At 44.0% G+C, this 21,005-nt stretch overlaps 1 protein-coding gene across 2 annotated transcripts in view; it reads right to left on the minus strand.

The window, feature by feature from the left end:
* The window catches only part of vrk1 (VRK serine/threonine kinase 1), a 116,526-nt gene that overhangs the window by 80,035 nt on the left and 15,486 nt on the right, over positions 1–21,005 (minus strand). For both annotated transcript variants that reach the window (XM_086002745.1, XM_086002744.1), the window contains exons 2-3: positions 14,219–14,378; positions 29–84 (exon numbers count right to left, since the gene is read on the minus strand). In XM_086002745.1, the coding sequence (XP_085858871.1) occupies positions 29–84; positions 14,219–14,378 (216 nt within the window). The remainder of the gene's footprint in view (positions 1–28; positions 85–14,218; positions 14,379–21,005) is intronic.

Raw genomic sequence — 21,005 nt, forward strand, 5'->3', positions numbered from 1 at the left:
AAAAAGGCCCAACTTTGCTCGTACTCACCACTTTAATGACATATGAAGCACAATTCCCAACTGCTTTGGACGAATTTTCATCAGCTAAAGCACAAAATAAAGTCAAAATATAAATCTAATTTCATTCAACTGAAATATCAGCTCCATACAATAGTCAATATCCATACCAAATCCACAGCATTTCACACACCATGTTAGAACACAATCATCTGCCACTTACCATTAGGAACAAAGTGACTATACTTTTGGGAAGAGAAAGATAAAGATAAACAGGATTTCTTTGGGGTCGAGTCGGCTTGTAGGTCACATGACCAGTGATTGGAACCAAGTCAATCCTCTGTGACAGGCTCAGTAATCTAATACGTGAGTCAATGTCTCAACAAGTAGGGTGGTCCGAGCTGGACAAACTTTAGGAAACTAACTGGTAAGCTGGTAGTTTTAGCTGTTTAAACTCCAGCAGTACCCTTGTGCACACTTGTATTGGGGGGCGGGGGGGCGGCGGGGGCCGGCACAATTTTGGCCCTTGCCCACCTATGCCCAAGTTCACTGGGTTTAGATAATTGGGGGGAGTCCCCAAGGAGAGTGTATAAACTCCGTATTATACAAACAGAAATTCTATATACGTGGTAGCGAGTTTCTGTGATTCAGACACATGTCAGATGAAAAAATTAGATGGTACAGGATTTCACAAAGGTATGCAGTACCAAAGTTCTCCAGAAGTAGTTGTAGAAACAATTCAAAAACAGTTAGTGATTCCTTATGAAAAAAACATGGTGTAATTTAAGAGGGGGTATTTTCAGATAATCTGTATTATCCGATAATCTGTATTATCCATTTGTTTACACCAAGTTTGATTCAATATATGCAGTTATACTTTGATGTTTCAACTCGAGGGAGGGTTTCCACTCGTGACTGTAATCAAGTGACTCCTGCTGGCAAGTGTGCATCTGGACACGTTACGTGGAGGAGGATTTGGGTCTGCTGTGAAGTCCTTCATGTTTGAGAAACCTGCTGACCATTACTGGACATCTGCACAATTTACTGGAGTGCTATAGGCACCCATGGGATTATACTCTTGCAATACTTATAACAATTTGTATTTATGTAGCACCTTTAACATAGTAAAACGTCCCAAGGCGCTTCTCAGGAGTGTTACAAGACAAAAAAATTGAGAGAGCCACATAAGAAATTAGGGCAGGTGACCAAAAGCTTGGTCAAAGAGATCGGTTTTAAGGAGCGTCTTAAAGGAAGAGAGAGGTAGCGAGGTGGAGAGGTTTAGGGAGGGAATTCCAGAGCTTAGGGCCTAGGCAGCTGATGGTTGAGCGATTATAATCAGGGATGCTCAAGAGGGCAGAATTTGAGGAATGCAGATATCTCGGGTGGGGGGGGGGGGGGCGGGGGGGTGGTGGAGAGGGGGTTTGTGGGGCTGAAGGAGATGAGAGAGATAGAGAGGGGAAAGGCCATGGAGGGATTTGAAAACAAGGATGAGAATTTTGAAATCGAGGGCATTGCTTAACCAGGAGCCAATGTAGGTCAATGAGCGCAGTCATGGGTGAACGGGACTTGGTGCGAGTTAGGACACGGGCAGCCGAGTTTTGGATGACCTCAAGTTTACGTAGGGTAGAATGTGGGAGGCCAGCCAGGAGTGCGTTGGAATAGTCAAGCCTAGAGGTAACAAAGGCATGGATGAGGGTTTCAGCAGATGATGAGCTGAGGCAGGGGCAGAGATGGGCGATGTTGAAGAAGTGGAAGTAGGCGGTCTTAGTTATGCCGCAGATGTGGTTGGAAGCTCATTTCATGGTCAAATATGACACCAAGGTTGCAAACAGCCTGGTTCAGCCTCAGACAGATGTTAGGGAGAGGGATGGAGTCAGTGGCTAGGGAACGGAGTTTGTGTCGGGGCCCGAAGACAAAGGCTTCGGTCTTCCCAATACTTTATTCTCAGAAAAGGAACAAAGAACATTTGAGAAAAAAAGTTTAGTTCCTTCAACTTAAGATTTTTCATGTAATTTCACACCAAATTGTACATTTATATTCTACTGTGTCTAGTTTAAAAATGCACATGTAAAAACTCGATATCTAAACAAAATGGGGAAACATTTCCCCAAACCATGAAACAAGAACAATTTGAATCTGAAACCAGAATAATTTGAATCTGAAACCTGTTCTCCCCACCCTCTTACATTCTGTCTTGCATAGTTGACAACCCTTCCATTGTTAACCTAAACTCACAGGGAATTAAACAGGCATAAATATGCAAATTATACAAGAATGTATGTTGCAAAATAAAAAAAGTGTAAATCAAAAGCATCAAGCATTAATGAATTTATTCAGACTTCGGCTCCCTACATTCCCAGTGTAAAATACTGATGGCAAAGCTAGTATTCTCTGGATGACGGAGATTGTGGGGAACCAGACTGTGGCAAACACTGCAAAGATCACAAACAAATGTGGCACAGAAGACAGCTTCTTAGGATGTTCTATAGGCTCTTTGACCATCATGGTAAATCTTTCTGCTTTGTAAGATCTTGGTTTGTTAGTCACACACATACAATCTGAGGAGCTGGAGTATGCAGAACAGGATATACGACTGGCTACGCTCTGAATTTTGTCCTGCGACTCCTTTTCTACACCCACAATGTAGTGACGTTTTCTATTGCTTATAGATTCTGTCATTTCTCAATCTGGAGGCAAGACAGTTACTTTTTTTTTTTAAAAAGGTCTGGAAACATGTATTTTCAGGTCTTGCAAACCAAGCCAAAAATCAGAAATTCAACTGTGGAATCTGACCCCGCATTCAACTACAGGAAACTTTGGTTTATCCGGAGGTTATATGTCCGGAATACTCGATCTAACGGCAAAAATCAGGAGCCGTTTTCTGTAAGTTTTTTTAGTTCTCGTTACTTTTTTTTCCCCCAGTCAGGCACTGCAAGGTCTGTAGCTATAGCAACAGCTTCAGCTAGAGACGCTTGCAGCTGCAGCCGACTGTTTAGAAGCTGTTGCTAAGCAACAGTGTTTGTTGTCAGATACGGAGATGAAAACCTCCGTATGCTTCAACATTAACTTTGTATGTCCGGCAGTTTTGATAGATCGGCAACAGCTCGGTCCCGTCGGTGCCGGATATAACAAAGTTTCCTGTATCCTTAGGTGAATTATTTTGGCACCAAACACTATCACTGGTATTTTTTCCTTTCCTGAAGGTGCAAACTTGGGTGGCCGTGAGATGAGTGAGCGGCAACAAGGAGTGCTAACAGGTTTTTCATTCCTGGGAGTCAATGGATGGCAACTACCTATTCTGTCTAATCATAAATGCAGCACAAAACTTTTTCCAGAAACGGCACCTCTGACTTAAATCATATGCTTTAATATAATGACTTGATTTTATACACACATTCACTAGCCTCCAGACTGATTAACTGACACCTGTTTATTTCCCATTTTACAGGAATCAGGATTATTTACTTGTTTAACAATTAAATCAATCTAACCAAGAATCAAACTCAAACCAAACAGACAAGACAATTGAATGCAGTTCTTTTAAAGTTTAAAAATACAATTCATTCTAAATTTATGTTAGTTCTGCATTTAAGTATCTAATTATTTTAGTAGTTAACAATGTTAATTACTTTATTTTTAAAACAGAAGGATTACAAAGACACAAACTAAGGGACTGGCGCATCAAATTAATCCTTGATTAATTTCAAGAGATTGCATAATTGTATAACCTATTTAACTGCATAATGCATTTCAGGTTCCTGGGATTCACAATTAATGAATGTGCTGTTCTTAAATACTCAGTCGGGTAGTTACTGAAATTACAAGTTAATGTTTAAAGTACAAAATGTTTATAGATGCATAAAACAAAGTACTGACAGTTCTCAACATTTGTAATTTCAAAACGACCGTAAAGAATAGTGAATCATCAAGATTGTGATGGCATATGTGGTCACTTCACATCACTTGTGTAAGTAGAGAATTATATGTGGTCACTTCACAAGAATAGGCAGATCACCTCCCCCCCCACCCAAAAAAACAGCAGAAATTAATCTCGGCATTTACATTATAATTTATCAGGAAGCCAGATGACCCAGTCCAAGGATCTATCCAAGATGTTGTCAAATGGTCATCCTTTCACGACTGACTAAATAGTTTGTCATCCCTTCTCTGAAACTAGGAAAGCTTAATATCAAGCACAAGATCACTTTTTACATGTATGAATGAACACTTGCATCACTTTAACATGCTTTTTAAAAAAAAATAGTTCACAATGGGATGAGTCCTGAAATTCTAAAACGTCGATAAAACCCCACAGAAGTGGTCCAACAATGGCTAACAAGAGAAGTTAAAGACAGTATTAGATCAAAGGAAGAGGCCTATAATGTTGCCAAAAAGAGCAGTAAGCCTGAGGATTGGGAGGATTTTAGAATTCAGCAAAGGAGGACCAAGAAATTGATAAAGAAATGGAAAATAGAATAGGAGAGTAAGCTAGCGAGAGACATAAAAACAGACTGTAAAAGCTTCTATAGGTATGTATAAAAAGGAAAAGATTAGCGAAAGTAAATGTGGATCCCTTACAGGCTGAGACAGGAGAAATTAGAACAGGAATAACGAAATGATAGAGAAATTAAACAAATACTTTGTGTCTGTCTTCACGGAAGACGCAAAAAGCTTCCCAGAAATAGTGGAGAACCAAGGGTCTAGTGAGAATAAAGAACTGAAAGAAATGATTAGAAATAAAAATAATAGTACTGGAGAAATTCATGGGACTGAAAGCCGATAAATCCCCATGACCCGATGGCCTACATCCTGGGGTTTTGAAAGAGGTGGCTATAGAGGCAATGGATGTCATTTTTCAAATTTCCATAGATTCCAGAACAGTTCCCGCGAATTGGAAGGTAGCAAATGTAACCCCACTATTTAAGAAAGGAGGGAGAGAAAACGGGGAACTACAGACCAGTTAGCCTGACAGTTAGCCACAGGGATCAGTGCTGGGACCTCAACTATTTACAATCTATATTAATGACTTGGATGAAGGGACCGAGTGTACTGTAGCCAAATTTGCTAATGATACAAAGATAGGTGGGTTAGCAAGTTGTGAGGAGGACACAGAGTCTACAAAGGGATATAGACAGGTTAAGTGAGTGGGCAAAAATTTGGCAGATGGAGTATAATGTGGGAAAATGTGAGGTTACCCACTTAGGAAGGAAGAATGAAAAACAAATTATTTAAATGGAGTGAGGCTACAAAATGCTGCGGTACAAAGGGATCTGGGGGACCTAGTACATGAAACACAAAAAGTTAGCAGGCAAGTACAGCAAGTAATTAGAAAGGCAAATGGAATGTTGGCCTTTATTGCTATGGGGGTGGAATATAAAAGTAGGGAAATCTTGATGCAACTGTACAGGGCGTTGGTAAGACCGCACCTGGAGTACTGTGTACAGTTTTGGTCTCCATATTTAAGGAAGGATATACTTGCATTGGAGGCAGTGCAGAGAAGGTTTACTAGGTTGATTCCTGGGATGAAGGAGTTGATGTATGATGAAAGGTTGAGCCTATACTCATTGGAGTTTAGAAGAATGAAAGGTGATCTTATTGAAACATAAGATTCTGAGGGGGCTTGACAGGGTGGATGCTGAGAGGATGTTTCCCCTAGTGGGGGAATCTAGAACTAGGGGGCATAGTTTCAGAATAAGGGGTTGCCCATTTAAAACAGAGATGAGGAGGAATTTCTTCCCTGAGGGTCGTGAATCTTTGGAATTCTCTACCCCAGAGAGCTGTGGAGGCGGAGTCATTGAATATATTCAAGGCAGAGATTGACAGACATTTGAACTACAAGCGAATCAAGGGGTATAGGGAAAGAGCGGGAAAGTGGTGTGGAGGACAAGATTGGATCAGTCATGATCTTACTGAATAGCGGAGCAGGCTCGAGGGGCTGATTGGCCTACTCTTGCTTCTTACATCAATAGTAGGGAAAATGCTAGAATCTATTAAGGACATGTTAACAGGGCACTTAGAAAATAATAATAGGATTGGGCAGAGTCAACACGGATTTATAAAAGGGAAATCATGTTTGACGAATCGGTTATCGAGCTTTTTGAGGTTGTAACTAGCAGAATAGATAAGGGGGAACCAGTGGATGTGGTATATTTGGATTTTAAGAAGGCATTCAATAAGGTGCCACACAAGAGGTTATTAAACAAAATTAGGGCTCATGGAATTGGGGGTAATATACTAGCATGGATTGAGGATTGGTTAACGGGCAGAAAACAGTAGGAATAAATGGGTCATTTTCAGGTTGGCAGGCTGTAATTAGTGGGATACCACAAGGATCAGTGCTTGGGCCTTAGCTCAATATCAATGATTTGGATGAGGGGACCAAATGTAATATACAGGAAACTTTCTGGTATCCGGCACGGACGGGACCGACGTGCTGCCGGTTCATCAACAATTCCGGATAACCGAACGCTATAGTAAAAGATATGGAGCTCAGAGCTCCGTATAAAGCAACAAACCCAGTTGCTTAGCAACAGCTTCAAAACAATCGGCACAAGTTGCAAGCTCTCTGTAGCTTAGCAACAGCTTCAGCTACACCCTTGCACAGCAACAAATCAATTAAAAAAAGTAACTAAAAGTAAAAAAAAGTTACCTGAACCGACTCCTGAATTTTGCCGGTGGATAGAGCGTTCCGGTTATTTAGGGGCCAGTTAATCGAAAGTTTCCTGTATCCAAGTTTGCTGATGATACAAAGCTGGGTGGGAATGTAAGTTGTGAGGAGGATGCAAAGAGGCTTCAAGGGGATATAGACAGGCTAAGTGAGTGGGCAAGAACATGGCAAATGGAATATAATGTGGAGAAATGTGAAGTTGTCCACTTTGGTAGGAAAAATAGAAAAGCAGAGTATTTTTTAAATGGAGAGAGATTGGGAAATGTTGGTGTTCAGAGGGACCTGGGTGTCCTTGTACACAAATCACTAAGTTAACATGCAGGTACAGCAAGCAATTAGGAAAGCAAATGTTATGTTGGCCCTTATTACAATAGGATTTGAGTATAAGAGTAAAGATGTCTTACTGCAATTATATAAGGCCCTGGTGAGACCACACCTGGAGTATTGTGTAAAGTTTTAGTCTCCTTTCCTAAGGAAGGATATACTTGCCATAGAGAGTGCGACAAAGGTTCACCAGATGGATTCCTGGGATGGGGGGATTGTCCCGTGAGGAGAGATTGAGTAGACTAGGCCTATATTCTATGAAGTTTAGATAAATGAGAGGTGATCTCATTGAAACATACAAAATTCTTACAAGGCTTGACAGGGTAGATGCAGGGAGGATGTTTCCCCTGGCTGGGGAGTCTAGAACCAGGGGTCAGTCTCAGAATAAGGGGTCCGCCATTTAGGACTGAGAGGAGGAGAAATTTCTTTAATCAGAGAGTGGTGAATCTTTGGAATTCTCTACTGTGGAGGCTCAGTCGTGGAGTATATTCAAGACAGAGATCGATACATTTTTGGATATTAAGGGAATCAAGGGATATCGAGACATTGCAGGAAAGTGGAGTTGAGGTAGATGATCAGCCATGATTCTATTGAATGTTGGAGCAGGCTCGAGGGGCCAAATGGCCTACTCCTGCTCCTATTTCTTATGTAACTGCTAGTTTAAAGTTACCTGAGCCACTGCCCACCACCGCCCCCCCCCCCCCGACCATGCTTGCTCTTTGTTTTCATCAGTGAGCACAGGATCTTTGCTCAAACTTGGTTTCCAAATTCCTGGACGTCAACACCACGCTTCTCCACTGCAAGACTCAACCGTGTCTCTGATCTGCAATTCAGTTGCTAAAGTTTTACAGTAACTTTGTCTAAGCCTGCAGATCTTCTAACTGTCCTACTGGTTTTCAGCTTCAGCTAGCGTGGTTCCTGGCCAGAAATTCACTCTCCTTTCCCACGGAAATAACTCCAGCAATGCGTCCACCAATTTATTTTTTTTATTCGTTTATGGGATGTGGGCGTCGTTGGCAAGGCCAGCATTTATTGCCCATCACTAATTACCCTTCATAAGGTGGTGGTGAACCGCCTTCCTGAACCGCTGCAGTCTGTGTGGTGAAGGTACTCCCACAGTGCTGTTAGGGAGGGAGTTCCAGGATTTTGACCCAGCAACGATGAAGGATCAGCAATATACCTCCATGTCAGGATGGTGTGTGACTTGGAGGGGAAGGTGTCCCCATGCGCCTGCTGCCCTTGTCCTTCTAGGTGGAAGAGGTCGCGGGTTTGGGAGGTGCTGCCAAAGAAGCCTTGGCGAGTTTGTGCAGTGCATCTTGTAGATGTTACACACTGCAGCCACGGTACACCGTTGGTGGAGGGAGTGAATGTTTAAGGTGGCAGATGCGGTGCCAATCAAGCGGGCTGCTTTGTCCTGGATGGTGTCGAGCTTGAGTGTTGTTGGAGCTGCACTCATCCAGGCAAGTGGAGAGTATTCCATCACACTCCTTACTTGTGCCTTGTAGATGGTGGAAAGGCTTTGGGAAGCCAGGAAGTGAGACACTCGCCGCAGAAAACCTAGCCTCTGACCTGCTCTTTTTGCCACAGTATTTATGTGGCTGGTCCAGTTAAATTTCTTGTCAATGGTGACCCCCAGGATGTTGATAAGGGGGTTTCGGTGACGGTAATACTGTTGAATGTCATGGGGAGGTGGTTAGACACTCACTTGTTGGGGATAGTCATTGCCTGGCACATAAAAACATAAGACATAGGAGCAGGAGTAGGTCATTTGGCCCCTCGAGCCTGCTCTGCCATTCAATAAGATCATGGCTGCTCTGATTTTGGCCTCAACTCCACTTCCCTGCCTGCTCCCCATAACCCTTGACTCCCTTACCTTTCAAAAATCTGTCTGTCTCCACCTTAAATATATTCAATGACCCAGCCTCCACAGCTCTCTGGGGAAGAGAATTCCAAAGATTCACAACCCTCCGAGAAGAAATTCCTCATTTCCGATTTAAAAGGGTGCCCCCTTATTCTGGAATTATGCCCTCTAGTTCTAGATTCCCCATGAGGGGAAACAGCCTCTCTGCATCTACCCTGTCAAGCCCCTTCAGAATCTTATATGTTTCAATAAGATCCCCTCTCATTCTTCTAAACGCCAATGATTAAAGGCTCAACCTGCTCAACCTTTCTTCATAAGCTAACCCCTTCATCTCCAGAATCAACCTTGTGAACTTTCTCTGAACTGCCTCCAATGCAAGGATATCCTTCCTTAAATAATGGAGACCAAAACTGTACGCAGTACTCTAGGTGTGGTCTCACCAATGCCCTGTACAGTTGTAACAGGACTTCCCTACTTTTTATACTCCATTCCCTTTGCAATAAAGGCCAACATTCCATTTGCCTTCCTAATTACTTGCTGTACCTACATGCTAACTTTGAGATTCATGTACAAGGACCCCCAGATCCCTCTGTACCTCAGCATTTTGTAATCTCTCCCCATTTAAATAACTTGCTTTTTTTAAATTTTTCCTACTAAAGTAGATAACCTCACATTTCCTCACATTAAGCGCCATCTGCCAGATTTTTGCCCACTCACTTAGCCTATCTGTATCCCTTTGGAGACTCTTTGCGTCCTCCACACAATTTGCTTTCCCACCTATCTTTGTACCATCAGTAAATTTGGCTACATTACACTCAGTCCCTTCATCCAAGTCATCAATATAGATTGTAAATAGTTGAGGCCCCAGCACTGACCCCTGCGGCACCCCACTAGTTACAGTTTGCCAACCTGAAAATGACCTATTTATCCCGACTCTCTGTTTTCTGTTCGTTAGCCAATCCTCTATCCATTCTAATATATTACCCCCAACCCCGTGAGCTCTTATCTTGTGTAGTAACCTTTTATGTAGCACCTTATCGAATGCCTTCTGGAAATCCAAATACACGACATCTATTGGTTCCCCTTTATCCACCCTGCTCATTACATCCTCAAAGAAATCCAGCAAATTTGTCAAACATGATTTCCCTTTCATAAGACCATGCTGACTCTGTTTGACTATACTTGTATTATGATTTTCTAAATAAATGTCCTGCTACCACTTCCTTAATGGACTCCAGCATTTTCCCAATGACGGATGTTAGGTTAACTGGTCTATAGTTGCCTGCTTTCTGTCTCCCTCCTTTCTTAAATAGGGGCGTTACATTTGCGGTTTTCCAGTCCGCTGGGACTGCTCCAGAATCCATGGAATTTTGGTAGGTTACAACCAATGCATCCACTATCTCTACAGCCACCTCAAGACTCTAGGATGCAGGCCATCGGGTCCAGGGAACTTGTCCATCTTTAGTCCCATTAGTTTGCCTAGTACTTTCTAGTGATAGTGATTGTTTTAAGTTCCCCCCACCACCACCCCAATAGCCCCTTGATTATCCATTATTGGGATGCTTTTAGTGTCTTCCACCGTGAAGACCGATACAAAATATTTGTTCAAAGTCTCCGCCATTTCCCTGTTTCCCATTATTAATTCCCCAGAGCACTTCTGTGGCGCGAATGTTACCTGCTACTTATCAGCCCAAGCCTGAATGTCGACCAGGTCTTGTTGCATGTGGGCATGGACTGCTTCATTATCTAAAAAGCTGTGAATGGCACTGAACACTGTGCAGTCATCAGCGAACATCCCCATTTCTGACCTTATGTTGGAGTGAAGGTCATTGATGAAGCAGCTGAAGATGGTTGGGCCTAGGACACTGCCCTGAGGAACTCCTTGCAGCAATGTCCTGGGACTGTGATGATTGACCTTCAATCACCAGAGCCATCTTCCTTTGTGCTAGGTATGACTCCAGCCAGTGAAGCGTTTTCCCCCCCGATTCCCATCGACTTCAGTTTTACTAGAGCTCCTTGATGCCACACTCAGTCAAATGCTGCCTTGATGTCAAGGGCAGTCACTCTCACCTCATCTCTGGAATTCAGCTCCTTTGTCCATGTTTAGATCAAGGCTGTAATGAGGTCGGGAGCCGATGGGTCTTGGCAGAACCCAAACTGGGCATCCATGAGCAGGTTATTGGTGAGCAAGTGCCGCTTGATAGCACTGTCGATGACTCCTTCCATCACTTTGCTGATGATCGAGTACACTGATGGGGCAGTAATTAGCTGGGTTGGATTTATCCTGCTTTTTGTGGAAAGGACATACCTGGGCAGTTTTCCATTGTTGGATAGATGCCAGTGTTGTAGCTGTACTGGAACAGCTTGGCTAGAGGCGCAGCTAGTTCTGGAGCACAAGTCTTCAGCATGATAGCCGGGATGTTGTCGGGGCCCATAGCCTTCGTTGTATCCAGTGCGCTCAGCCGTTTCTTAACATCACGTGCAGTGAATCGAACTGGCTGAAGACTGGCTTCTGTGATGGTGGGGACCTCAGGAGTAGGCCGATATGGTTCATCCACTCGGCACTTCTGGCTGAAGATGGTTGCAAACGCTTCAGCCTTGACTTTTGCACTTGCGTGCTGGGCTCCACCACCATGGAGGATGGGGATATTCATGGAGCCTCCTCCTCCCGTTAGTTGTTTAATGGTCCACCAACATTCACGACTGGATGTGGCAGGACTGCAGAGCTTTGATCTGATGTGTTAATTGTGGGATCGCTTAGCCCTGTCTATACCATGCTGCTTCCGCTTTTTAGCATGCATGTAGTCCTGCGTAGCAGCTTCCCCAGGTTGGCACCTCATTTTTAAGTATGCCTGGTGCTCCTGGCATGTTCTTCTACACTCCTTATTGAACCAGGGTTGGTCCCCTGGCTTGATGGTAATGGTAGAGTAAAGGATATGCCAGGCCATGAGGTTACAGATTGTGGTGGAATACAATTCTGCTGCTTCTGATGGCCCACAGCACCTCATGGATGCCCAGTTTTAAGCTGTTAGATCCATTCTGAATCTATTCCATTTAGCACAGCGGTAGTGCCACACAACACGATGGAGAGTGTCCTCAGTGTGAAGACGGGACTTTGTCTCCGCAATGACTGTGCGGTGGTCACTGCTACTAATACTGTCATGGACAGATGCATCTGCGACAGGTAGATTGATGAGGACGAGGTCAAGTAGGTTTTTCCCTCATGTTGGTTCTCTCGCCACCTGTCGCAGGCCCAGACTGGCAGTTATGTCCTTCAAGACTCGGCCTGCTCGGTCAGCAGTGGTGCTACCGAGCCACTCTTGGTGACGGACCTTTCATCAGAACGGGAAAAAGTTGGAGACATAACAGGTTTTGAGTAAGTACAGAGGCAGGTAAAGGGGATTTGGGGGGGGGGGGGGGGGGGGGTGGAGGAAAGACCAAAAGAGAACATCTGTGATTGGGTGGAAGGCAGGAGAGTTTAAATGACAAAAAGGGATCATCCAGCTGGGTAGGACTGCCTTTGTCTGGTACCATTCTTATCTATCGGGTCGTAGCCACAGAATCACCTGCAATGGCTTCTCTTCCCACTCCCGCACCATTACATCTGGAGTCCCCCAAGGATCTCTCCTTGGCCCCCTCCTATTTTTCCATCTACATGCTGCCCCTTGGCATCATCTGAAAAAACGCCAGGTTCCAAATGTGCACTGACGACACCCAGCGCTACCTTACCACCACTTCTCAACCCCTCCACTGTCTCTGAATTGTCACACTGTTTGTTCAACATCCAGTACTGGAAGAACAGAAATTTCCTCGAACCAAATATGGCAAATACCAGAGCCATTGTGCCACAAACTCTCTTCCCTAGCCACCGACTCCATCAATCCTGGAATTCCCCACTTAACAGCACTGTGGGAAGTACCTTCACCACACGGACTGCAGCGGTTCAAGAAGGCGACTCACCACCACCTTCTCAAGGGCAATTAGGGATGGGCAATAAATGCTGGCCTTGCCGCAACAGCCACATCTCGTAAATGAAAAAAAGATCGAAGAAGTTGACAGAAACCTGATAATTTGGGTTCGGGGGAGTGAACGAAAAGAAAGAAAGCGGAGGAAAATAAATACTGCCAGCTCCAGCTCTCTCAGCAGGAACACAATGCACTGACATACATCTCCAGCTTCCAGCAAAGCTGTTCTCCTCCTTCATTTGGGAACTGCGGTATGTGGTTTCCTGAAACAAGCATTTAAAAAGTACGGATATGTACTTGAAGTGCCGTAATCTACAGGGTTACAGATCAAGAGCTAGATAGCTCTTTTCTGGCCGGCACAGACGCAATGGGCCGTAAATTTCTAAGATTTTATGTCCCAAATGAAGGAGGAGAACAGCATTGCCGGGAGCGGAAGGCATATACCAAATCAGTGCATGGCTGAGTTTTTTTTTACATGTCTACAATGGCACCTGAACGTCAGCTGTTTCTGCCAGGAGGATCAAAAGAAGCTCTGCTGTCCAAAAACACATTCACAAGTGGGCTAGGAATTAGACACCCTTACTCAAGGATACTGAACTGAACTGTAATACTCCTACTGATGTACCAAATGAGATTAGCTTACACAAGAAAAAGGTATTGATAGAATCGGAGACCTTCCTGGCATATACTGTAGAAAATTGCTATTTATCAACTGCACAATAAGCCACCTTCCAAATTTTTTTTACTGTCGGATATATTCCAACAACACTGAAGAAGCTCAACGCCATCCAGGACAAAGTAGCCTGCTTGATTGGCACCCCATTCACCACCTTAAACATTCACTCCCTCCACCACCGGCGTACCGTGGCTGCAATGTGTACCATCTACAAGATGCACTGCAGCAACTCGCCAAGGCTTCTTCGGCAGCACCTCCCAAACCCGCAACCTCTACCACCTAGAAGGACAAGGGCAGCAGGCGCATGGGAATACCATCACCTCCAATTTCCCCTCCTGATTGAAAGAATGGCGATATATTTCCATTGTCGCTGGATCAAAATTCTGGAACTCACTCAATAATAGCACTGTGGAAGTTCCTTCGCCTCACAGACTGCAGTGGTTCAAGAAGGCGGCTCATTACCACCTTCCCAAGGGCAATTAGGGATGGGCAATAAATACTGGCCTTGCAAGCGACGGCTACATCAAATAAAAATTAAAAAAATTATTTTATCCCAATCCTGAGCTACGTTCTCCTCACCAATAACAGAACCGATCTTCCACAATTATCCAACTGTGAGCTGTTAAACCTTATCCTTCAGGTGCTAGACAGATCAACATGACAGTTATTGTATGCTGTCTGCCATTTGAATCATCACACAAGGTCCATTGTCTATGGTCTGTATTTACCTAGGTACAAGAGGCCAAAGCCACCCTTTCCGATTGGCTTCCCAATTTTCCATTGCTTTTTTCCAGTGTCGGTCATCACTTCCCCTGGTTTAAGTTCCTCTGCCATCTTTCTCTTGGGCGGAGCCCTTGTCCTGGCAGCTGCAACACGTTTGGGAGGCATCTGAAATTTTAAAAACACACCTCTGAAATAATGACAAACACACCTTCGAACAACTTAAATGCAGAAAAAATATCAATATACAGTAATGCCATTTCTTTACAGCAGAAGTGGAGATGCTGAGAGTGACCACATGAAATCCTCAAATGGTAAGGCTGTCAGCAATACCTTTTAAGAAATTTTAAAACAAGCGCTTATTTCTGTTAGTTACAATTCATTTCTAGGCCAAGAGGTAATTGACTCCCAAGCACCTCCCCAAGTCAGGCAAGTCGGTTGTCAGCAGACACTGCATAAGCATCTCAGAACACGGTGTTTTCCGGTTTCCCCTGCCCCGTGAGCTGTTGCTCGCCACCTTTTTCTAATAGAGGAATCAAACAAAATCAAATGCACTTTTTAAGGTATTGCAAAAAAGAGAGCCTATACTCAATGGAATGCTGCACAAGTAAAGAAAGAACTTGCATTTATATAGCACCTTTCACAGCCTCAGGACATTCCAAAGTAGTTCACAACCAACAAATTACTTTTGAAGTGTAGTCACTGTTGTAATGGAGGGCAACACAGCAACCAATTTACGCAAAGCAAGATCCCACAAACAGCAAGGAGAGAAATGAACAGACAACCTGTTGTGGTGTATTGGTTGTGGGATAAACATTTGTCCAGAACTCACCTACACTTCTCCAAATAGTGCTGCACAGAGTGTCAGCCTAGATTATACACCCAAATCTCTGGCTTGAACCCACGATCTTCTGACTCAGACAAGAATGGTATCACTGAGCCAAGACTACTACGTATCTCAAGATGCATAGATTCAGGGTAAGGGGCAGGAGATTTAGAGGGGATTTGAGGAGGAACTTTTTCACCCAGAGGGTGGTTGGAATGTGGAACTCAATGCCTGAAAGGGTGGTGGAGGCAGGAACCCTCACAACATTCAAGAAGCATTTGGATGAGCACTTGAAATGCCATTGCATACAAGGCTATGGACCAAATGCTGGAAAATGGGATTAGACTGGACAGGGATGGATGGGCGGCGCAGACACGATGGGCCGAAGGGCCTCTTTCTGTGCTGTAAAACTCTATGACTCTATGCTACACAACAGTTAAAAATTACGGAAACATCTTCAGTTTTAAATTGCATCCGCCATTTCTCTGCCCACTGATCGAACTGGTCAAGAGCCTTTTGAATTTGTGTGTACTGATGCACATCATTTGCCACTGCTCCCAATTTGGGATCGTCTGCAAATCTGAGCAGTTGGACATAATTCCCTCTTCTAAATCATTTATAAAAATTATAAACAGCAGCAGCCCAAACATTGAGTGAACCCTGTGGCACTCCACTGGTAACTAGCTGCCAACCACATATCTACCCATCAATGTTCCCGCTAAGCTGCACAGCGGCGCAGCGGTCTGGAGGCCCCACATAGGCCGCTCACCACTTTACAATGGGAATAACCGCACATGCGTGAGAAATTGAATGGACCAGTTAAAGGGCCTGCGCACGTTAAAAAAAAAAATTAGTGAACCTTGCTGCCCATGTATTACCACTGTTGTCTACCAACCAACCATTTGCCAATCCATTTTAATACATTCCGATCTAACCTTGGACCTTATGTGGTAGCCTATTTTGTGGGACAGTGTCAAATGCCTTCCTGAAATCCAGGAAGACAACATCCACTGTCTCTCCCCTATCTACAAGGTTCGTCATCTCCTCAAAGAAAGCCAATAAATTAGTCAAGCATGACCTCCCACTCCTAAAACCATGCTGACATTCTCGAATTATCTCATGCCCCTCAAGATGCTTACTTATATTATTCCTCATAAAACTTTCAAACACTTTCCGAACAGTGGAAGTAATGCTTACAAAGTCTGTAATTCTATGGTTCCCGCGCCCATTTTGCAAAGATGGGAGTCACATTTACTATTTTCTGATCCTCCGGAATTTGGTCCGAGTGTAGTGAACTCGGAAGAATATCTATCTGCAAGATGACTCGCAAGCATTTGAACCAATTCATTCATAACCTTGAGATTAAAGTTATCTGAGCCAGTCGCATGATTTACCTTAAGCTTCGACAATCTCCCCAATATGTCCTCTCGTGACTTTAAGCATTTCAGTCTACATTCGCCTTTAAACTGCACTCCCGATTCTGGCATTTCTCCCCCCATTTCTTTTGTGAACACTACTGAAAGTAACAGCAAAGTACTTCAGCACTTCTATCTTCGGGCACCACTTCCCTACTGTCATTTTTTAGTGGGCCAACTCCTCTGTGCACCCTTTATTTACTCCTGACATACTTAAAACAGAACAGTAAAGCATTGTTTTGAGCTAAGTTTTCCTCATGAACTCTCCTTCCGGCCCTAATCAGTTCCTTAGCATTCCTCAGCCTATCGTTGTATATATCTCCCTGTACTGCTCCTTTCCTGAACATTTAAAACATTTTGTTTGCTTTCGCAATCTCCAAATTGCCTTTCAGAACTTTGTTAGTAAGCTAGACTAGTCAGAGTCTTTTATTCTGTAATAACAACAGAAAATGCTGGAAAAACTCAGCAAGTCAGGCAACATCCGTGGAGAGAAATTTGAGTTGACGTTTCGGGTTTGACCCTTCTTCAAAACTGGAGAGAAAAGGAACTAGATCGAAGGCAGGGCTGCGATCGGACAAAAGAATAAAAGAACCAAAAGAAGTAAAAGAGATTAGAAGCTAGACGAGATGGTAATAGGCTGTGATTAGGTGTAAAGTGTACTGGCAGGGCAAGAGATAGCTGCCAGGTGTGAGAGAGAAACAAAAGGAAAGGGGGGGGGGAAAGGAAAGGAGTGGAAAAATATAAGTGAAAATGAAATAGGGGCCGAGGTTATGATCTGAAATTGTTGAACTCGATATTGAGACCGGAAGGCTGCAGACTGCCTAATCGGAAGATGAGGTGCTGTTCCTCGAGTTTACGTTGAGCTTCCGTGGAACAGTACAAGAGGCCAAGGACGGTGAGGTCCGAGTGGGAATGGAGCGGTGAATTGAAATGACAGGCGACCGGAAGCTCGGGGTCACCCTTACGGACTGAACGGAGGTGTTCCGCAAAGCGGTCATCCAATCTGCGTTTGGTCTTTTATTCTGTCCTTGACCTATTTCAGGGATAAATTCCTTTAGGATTTTATAAACTATCCCTTTGAAACTATTCAACTTTCCTTCTACATCTTATCCTTCCAGTGTCTCTTCCCATTTTATCATGCCGATGCATTCTCGCATACCTTTAAGATCAGCTTGAATAAAATTTAGCTTTTTAATTGGCTTCCTTTTGCTTTCTTCCCTCTAAGCACTCTTGCCTCTGCGTCAGAAGGTCGTGAGTTCAAGCCCCACGCCAGAGATTTGAGCAGATAATTTAGGCTGTCTAGGGAGTGCTGCATTGTTGGAGGTGCCGTCTTTCGAACGAGGCCTTAAACCGAGGCCCTGTCTTCCCTCTCAGGTGGATCTCAGGGCACTATTCGAAGAAGAGCAGGGGGGCTATTTTGCTGTCCTGGCCAACATTAATCCCTCAACCAAAATATAAAACAGATTATCTGGTCATTTATTGCATTGCTGTTTGTGGGGCCTTGCTGTGTACAAATTGACTAACGTCTTTCCTACATTGCCACAATGACTACACTCGCTGTAAATCACTTTGGGACATTGAGGTCATGAAAAGCGTGATATAAATGCAAGTTCGTTCTGTCTTTTTATGTCTACCCCTATACAACAAAGGAAAGAAAGCAAAGGAAAGAAAGACTTGCATTTATATAGCACCTTTCACGGCCACCGGATGTCCCAAAACGCTTTACAGCCAACAAAGTACTTTTTGAAGTGTAGTCACTGTTATAATGTAGGAAACGCGGCAGCCAATTTGCGCACAGCAAGCTCCCACAAACAGCAATGTGATAATGACCAGACAATGTTTAGTGATGTTGATTGAGGGCTAAATGTTGGCCAGGACACCGGGGAGAACTCCCCTGCTCTTCTTCAAAATAGTGCCATAGGATCTTTTACATCCACCTGAGGGGGCAGACGGGGTCTCAGTTTAATGTCTCATCCGAAAGACTAGATACCAAATATTCCTTTACATCTACCTCACAGCGCCAGGGACCCGGGTTCGAATCCGGCCTCGGGTGACTGTCTGTGTGGAGTTTGCACATTCTCCCCGTGTTTGCGTGGGTTTCCTCCGGGTGCTCCGGTTTCCTCCCACAGTCCAAAGATGTGCGGGTTAGGATGATTGGCTATGATAAATTGACCCTTAGTGTTAGGGGGATTAAATACGTGGGGTTACGGGGATAGGGTGGGATATGTGTTGGTGTAGGGGTTACGGGGATCGGGTGGGATATGTGTCGGTGCAGGCTCGATGGGCCGAAATGGCCTCTATCTGCACTGTGGGGTTTCTGTGATCTACCTGGACACTTTGATCCAGGAGACAGCCACACCCCTTAGGTTATGTAGTGGTACAGGTCTGGTTAGTGGTCAGGGACAGGAGGGTGTGACTGTGACTCAGGTAGGTAAGGAGACCCCAGGTGCAGTGCTGGAGGAGCCTCAGCCTTTGCCCTTGTCCAACAGATGTGCGGTTTTTGCTGCCTGTGTGGAGGAGGGAAAAGCCTGCAGGATGGGTGAGCAAGCTGACCATGGCGCAGGAGACCATTCAAGTGGGGGGAGTGAAAGGGAATGTAGTTGTGGTAGGGGACATTATAGTCAGAGGGATAGATACTGTTCTCTGCAGCCGCAACCGGGAGTTTCGAAGGTTGCGTTGCCTGTAAGGTACCAAGATTAAAAACATCTCCTTGCGGCTGGAGAAGAAATTCAAGTGGGAAGGGGAGGAACCAACGACATAGGTAAAACTAGAAATGAGATTCTGCTGAGAGTGTTTCAGGAGTTGGGGTCCAAATTAAAAAGCAGAATCTCAAAGGTAATAATTGGATTGTTACCTGAGCCACGTGCAAATTGGCATTGGGATAAGCAGATTAGAAGGTTAAATGCGTGGCTGAAAGAGTGGTGTGGGAGGCAGGGGTTTTGTTTCATGGGCCACTGGCACCAGCACTGGGGAAAGAGGGAGCTGTTCTGTTGGGATGGGCTCCACTTAAACCAGTCTGGAACCAGTCTCCTGGCGAATCGGATAACTAGGGCAGTAGACAGGGCTTTAAACTAATGAAAGGGGGGTGGGAGGATTCAGGAAAGAGTAAATTTAAAAGCAGCGAGAGAAATGTCGAGACCCTAGAGCAGAGCAGGGTTTTGTGGAAAAATAAGCAGCGTGGGTCAGGAAAGGACAGAGTGACAAAGGTAATAGGGCTTTAGAAGCTAAGGTGACATCAGGGAAAAATAGAAAAAAAAAGTCACAGCTAAAGGCACTAAGTCTGACTGCGTGACAAATAGATGAATTAATAGCGCAGATAAACATTAATAGGTTTGATCTAATAGCCAAATGGAGACATGGTTGAAAAGTGACCACGGTTGGGAACTAATTATTCCAGAATACTTAACTTTTAGGATAGGCAAAATGGAAAAGGAGGAGGGGCAGCCCTGATAATAAAGGATGGGATAAAAAAATCTTAGCTCAGAAAATCATGAAGTAGAATCAGTTTGGGTGGAGCTAAGAAACAGCAAGGGGCAGAAAACATTGGCAGGAGTTATTTATAGGTCCCCAAACAGTAGTTGTAATGTAGGGCAGAGTATAAATCAGGAAATTAGAGGCGCATGCAACATACAGTAATCGGGGGGGGGGGACTTTAATCTACATAGACTGGGCAAACCAAATTTGCAGTAATAGTGAGGGGGATAGTTCATGGAATGTATACAAGATAGTATGTTGTAGATCAGTATGTTGAGGAACCAACTAGGGAACAGGCTATTTTAGATCTAGTATTGTGCAATGCAAAAGGGTTAATTAATAACCTTGTAGTAAAGGGGCCTTTAGGGAAGAGTGACCATAATATGATAGAATTTTATATTGAGTTTGAAAGTGATTTAGTTAAATCCAAAACTAGGGTCTTAAATCTAAACAAAGCAAACTACATCGGTGTGAGGGGCAAGTTGGCCAAGGTAGATTGGGAAACTACATTAAAAGATATGATGGTAGACAAGCAATGGCTAGCATTTAAAGAATTAATACATTATTTACAACAAATATACATTATTTTAAAGCACAAAAAACTCACAGGAAAAGTGGTCCAACCGTGGCTACCAAGAAAAGTTAAAGATAGTATTAGATCAAAGGAAGAGGCTTATAATGTTGCCAAAAATAGTAAGCATGATGATTGGGAGGATTTTAGAATTCAGCAAAGGAGAACCAAGAAATTAATAAGAAAAAAAAAGTAAATTAGCAAAAGACGAAACCATATTGTAAATGTTTCGAGAGATATTCCCCGCGTGCGGATGCCTCCGATCGGGAAAAATCTACGAACTTACCTGAATGTTCCGTAGGTCCGGAGACTTCCGCTCCTGGTCCGCGCGCGCAGAGGCCCAGGTATCCCAGGGGCGCAGGCGGTTTGCAAGCGTCCCTGGGGTCACGTGGGCCATGGGGAACCAAAGGGGGGAATCCCCGTGCACACTTTTGACAGGTCTCTTCGCATAGATCTGTCAAAAGTGTGAATGGGGATCACTCAAAAAAAGTTAAACATTAAATAAATTT

Source organism: Somniosus microcephalus, chromosome 12 (assembly GCF_052327205.1).
Source record: "Somniosus microcephalus isolate GS21.2 chromosome 12, FLI_Smic_1.0, whole genome shotgun sequence".
NCBI classification, from domain to species: Eukaryota; Metazoa; Chordata; class Chondrichthyes; order Squaliformes; family Somniosidae; genus Somniosus; species Somniosus microcephalus.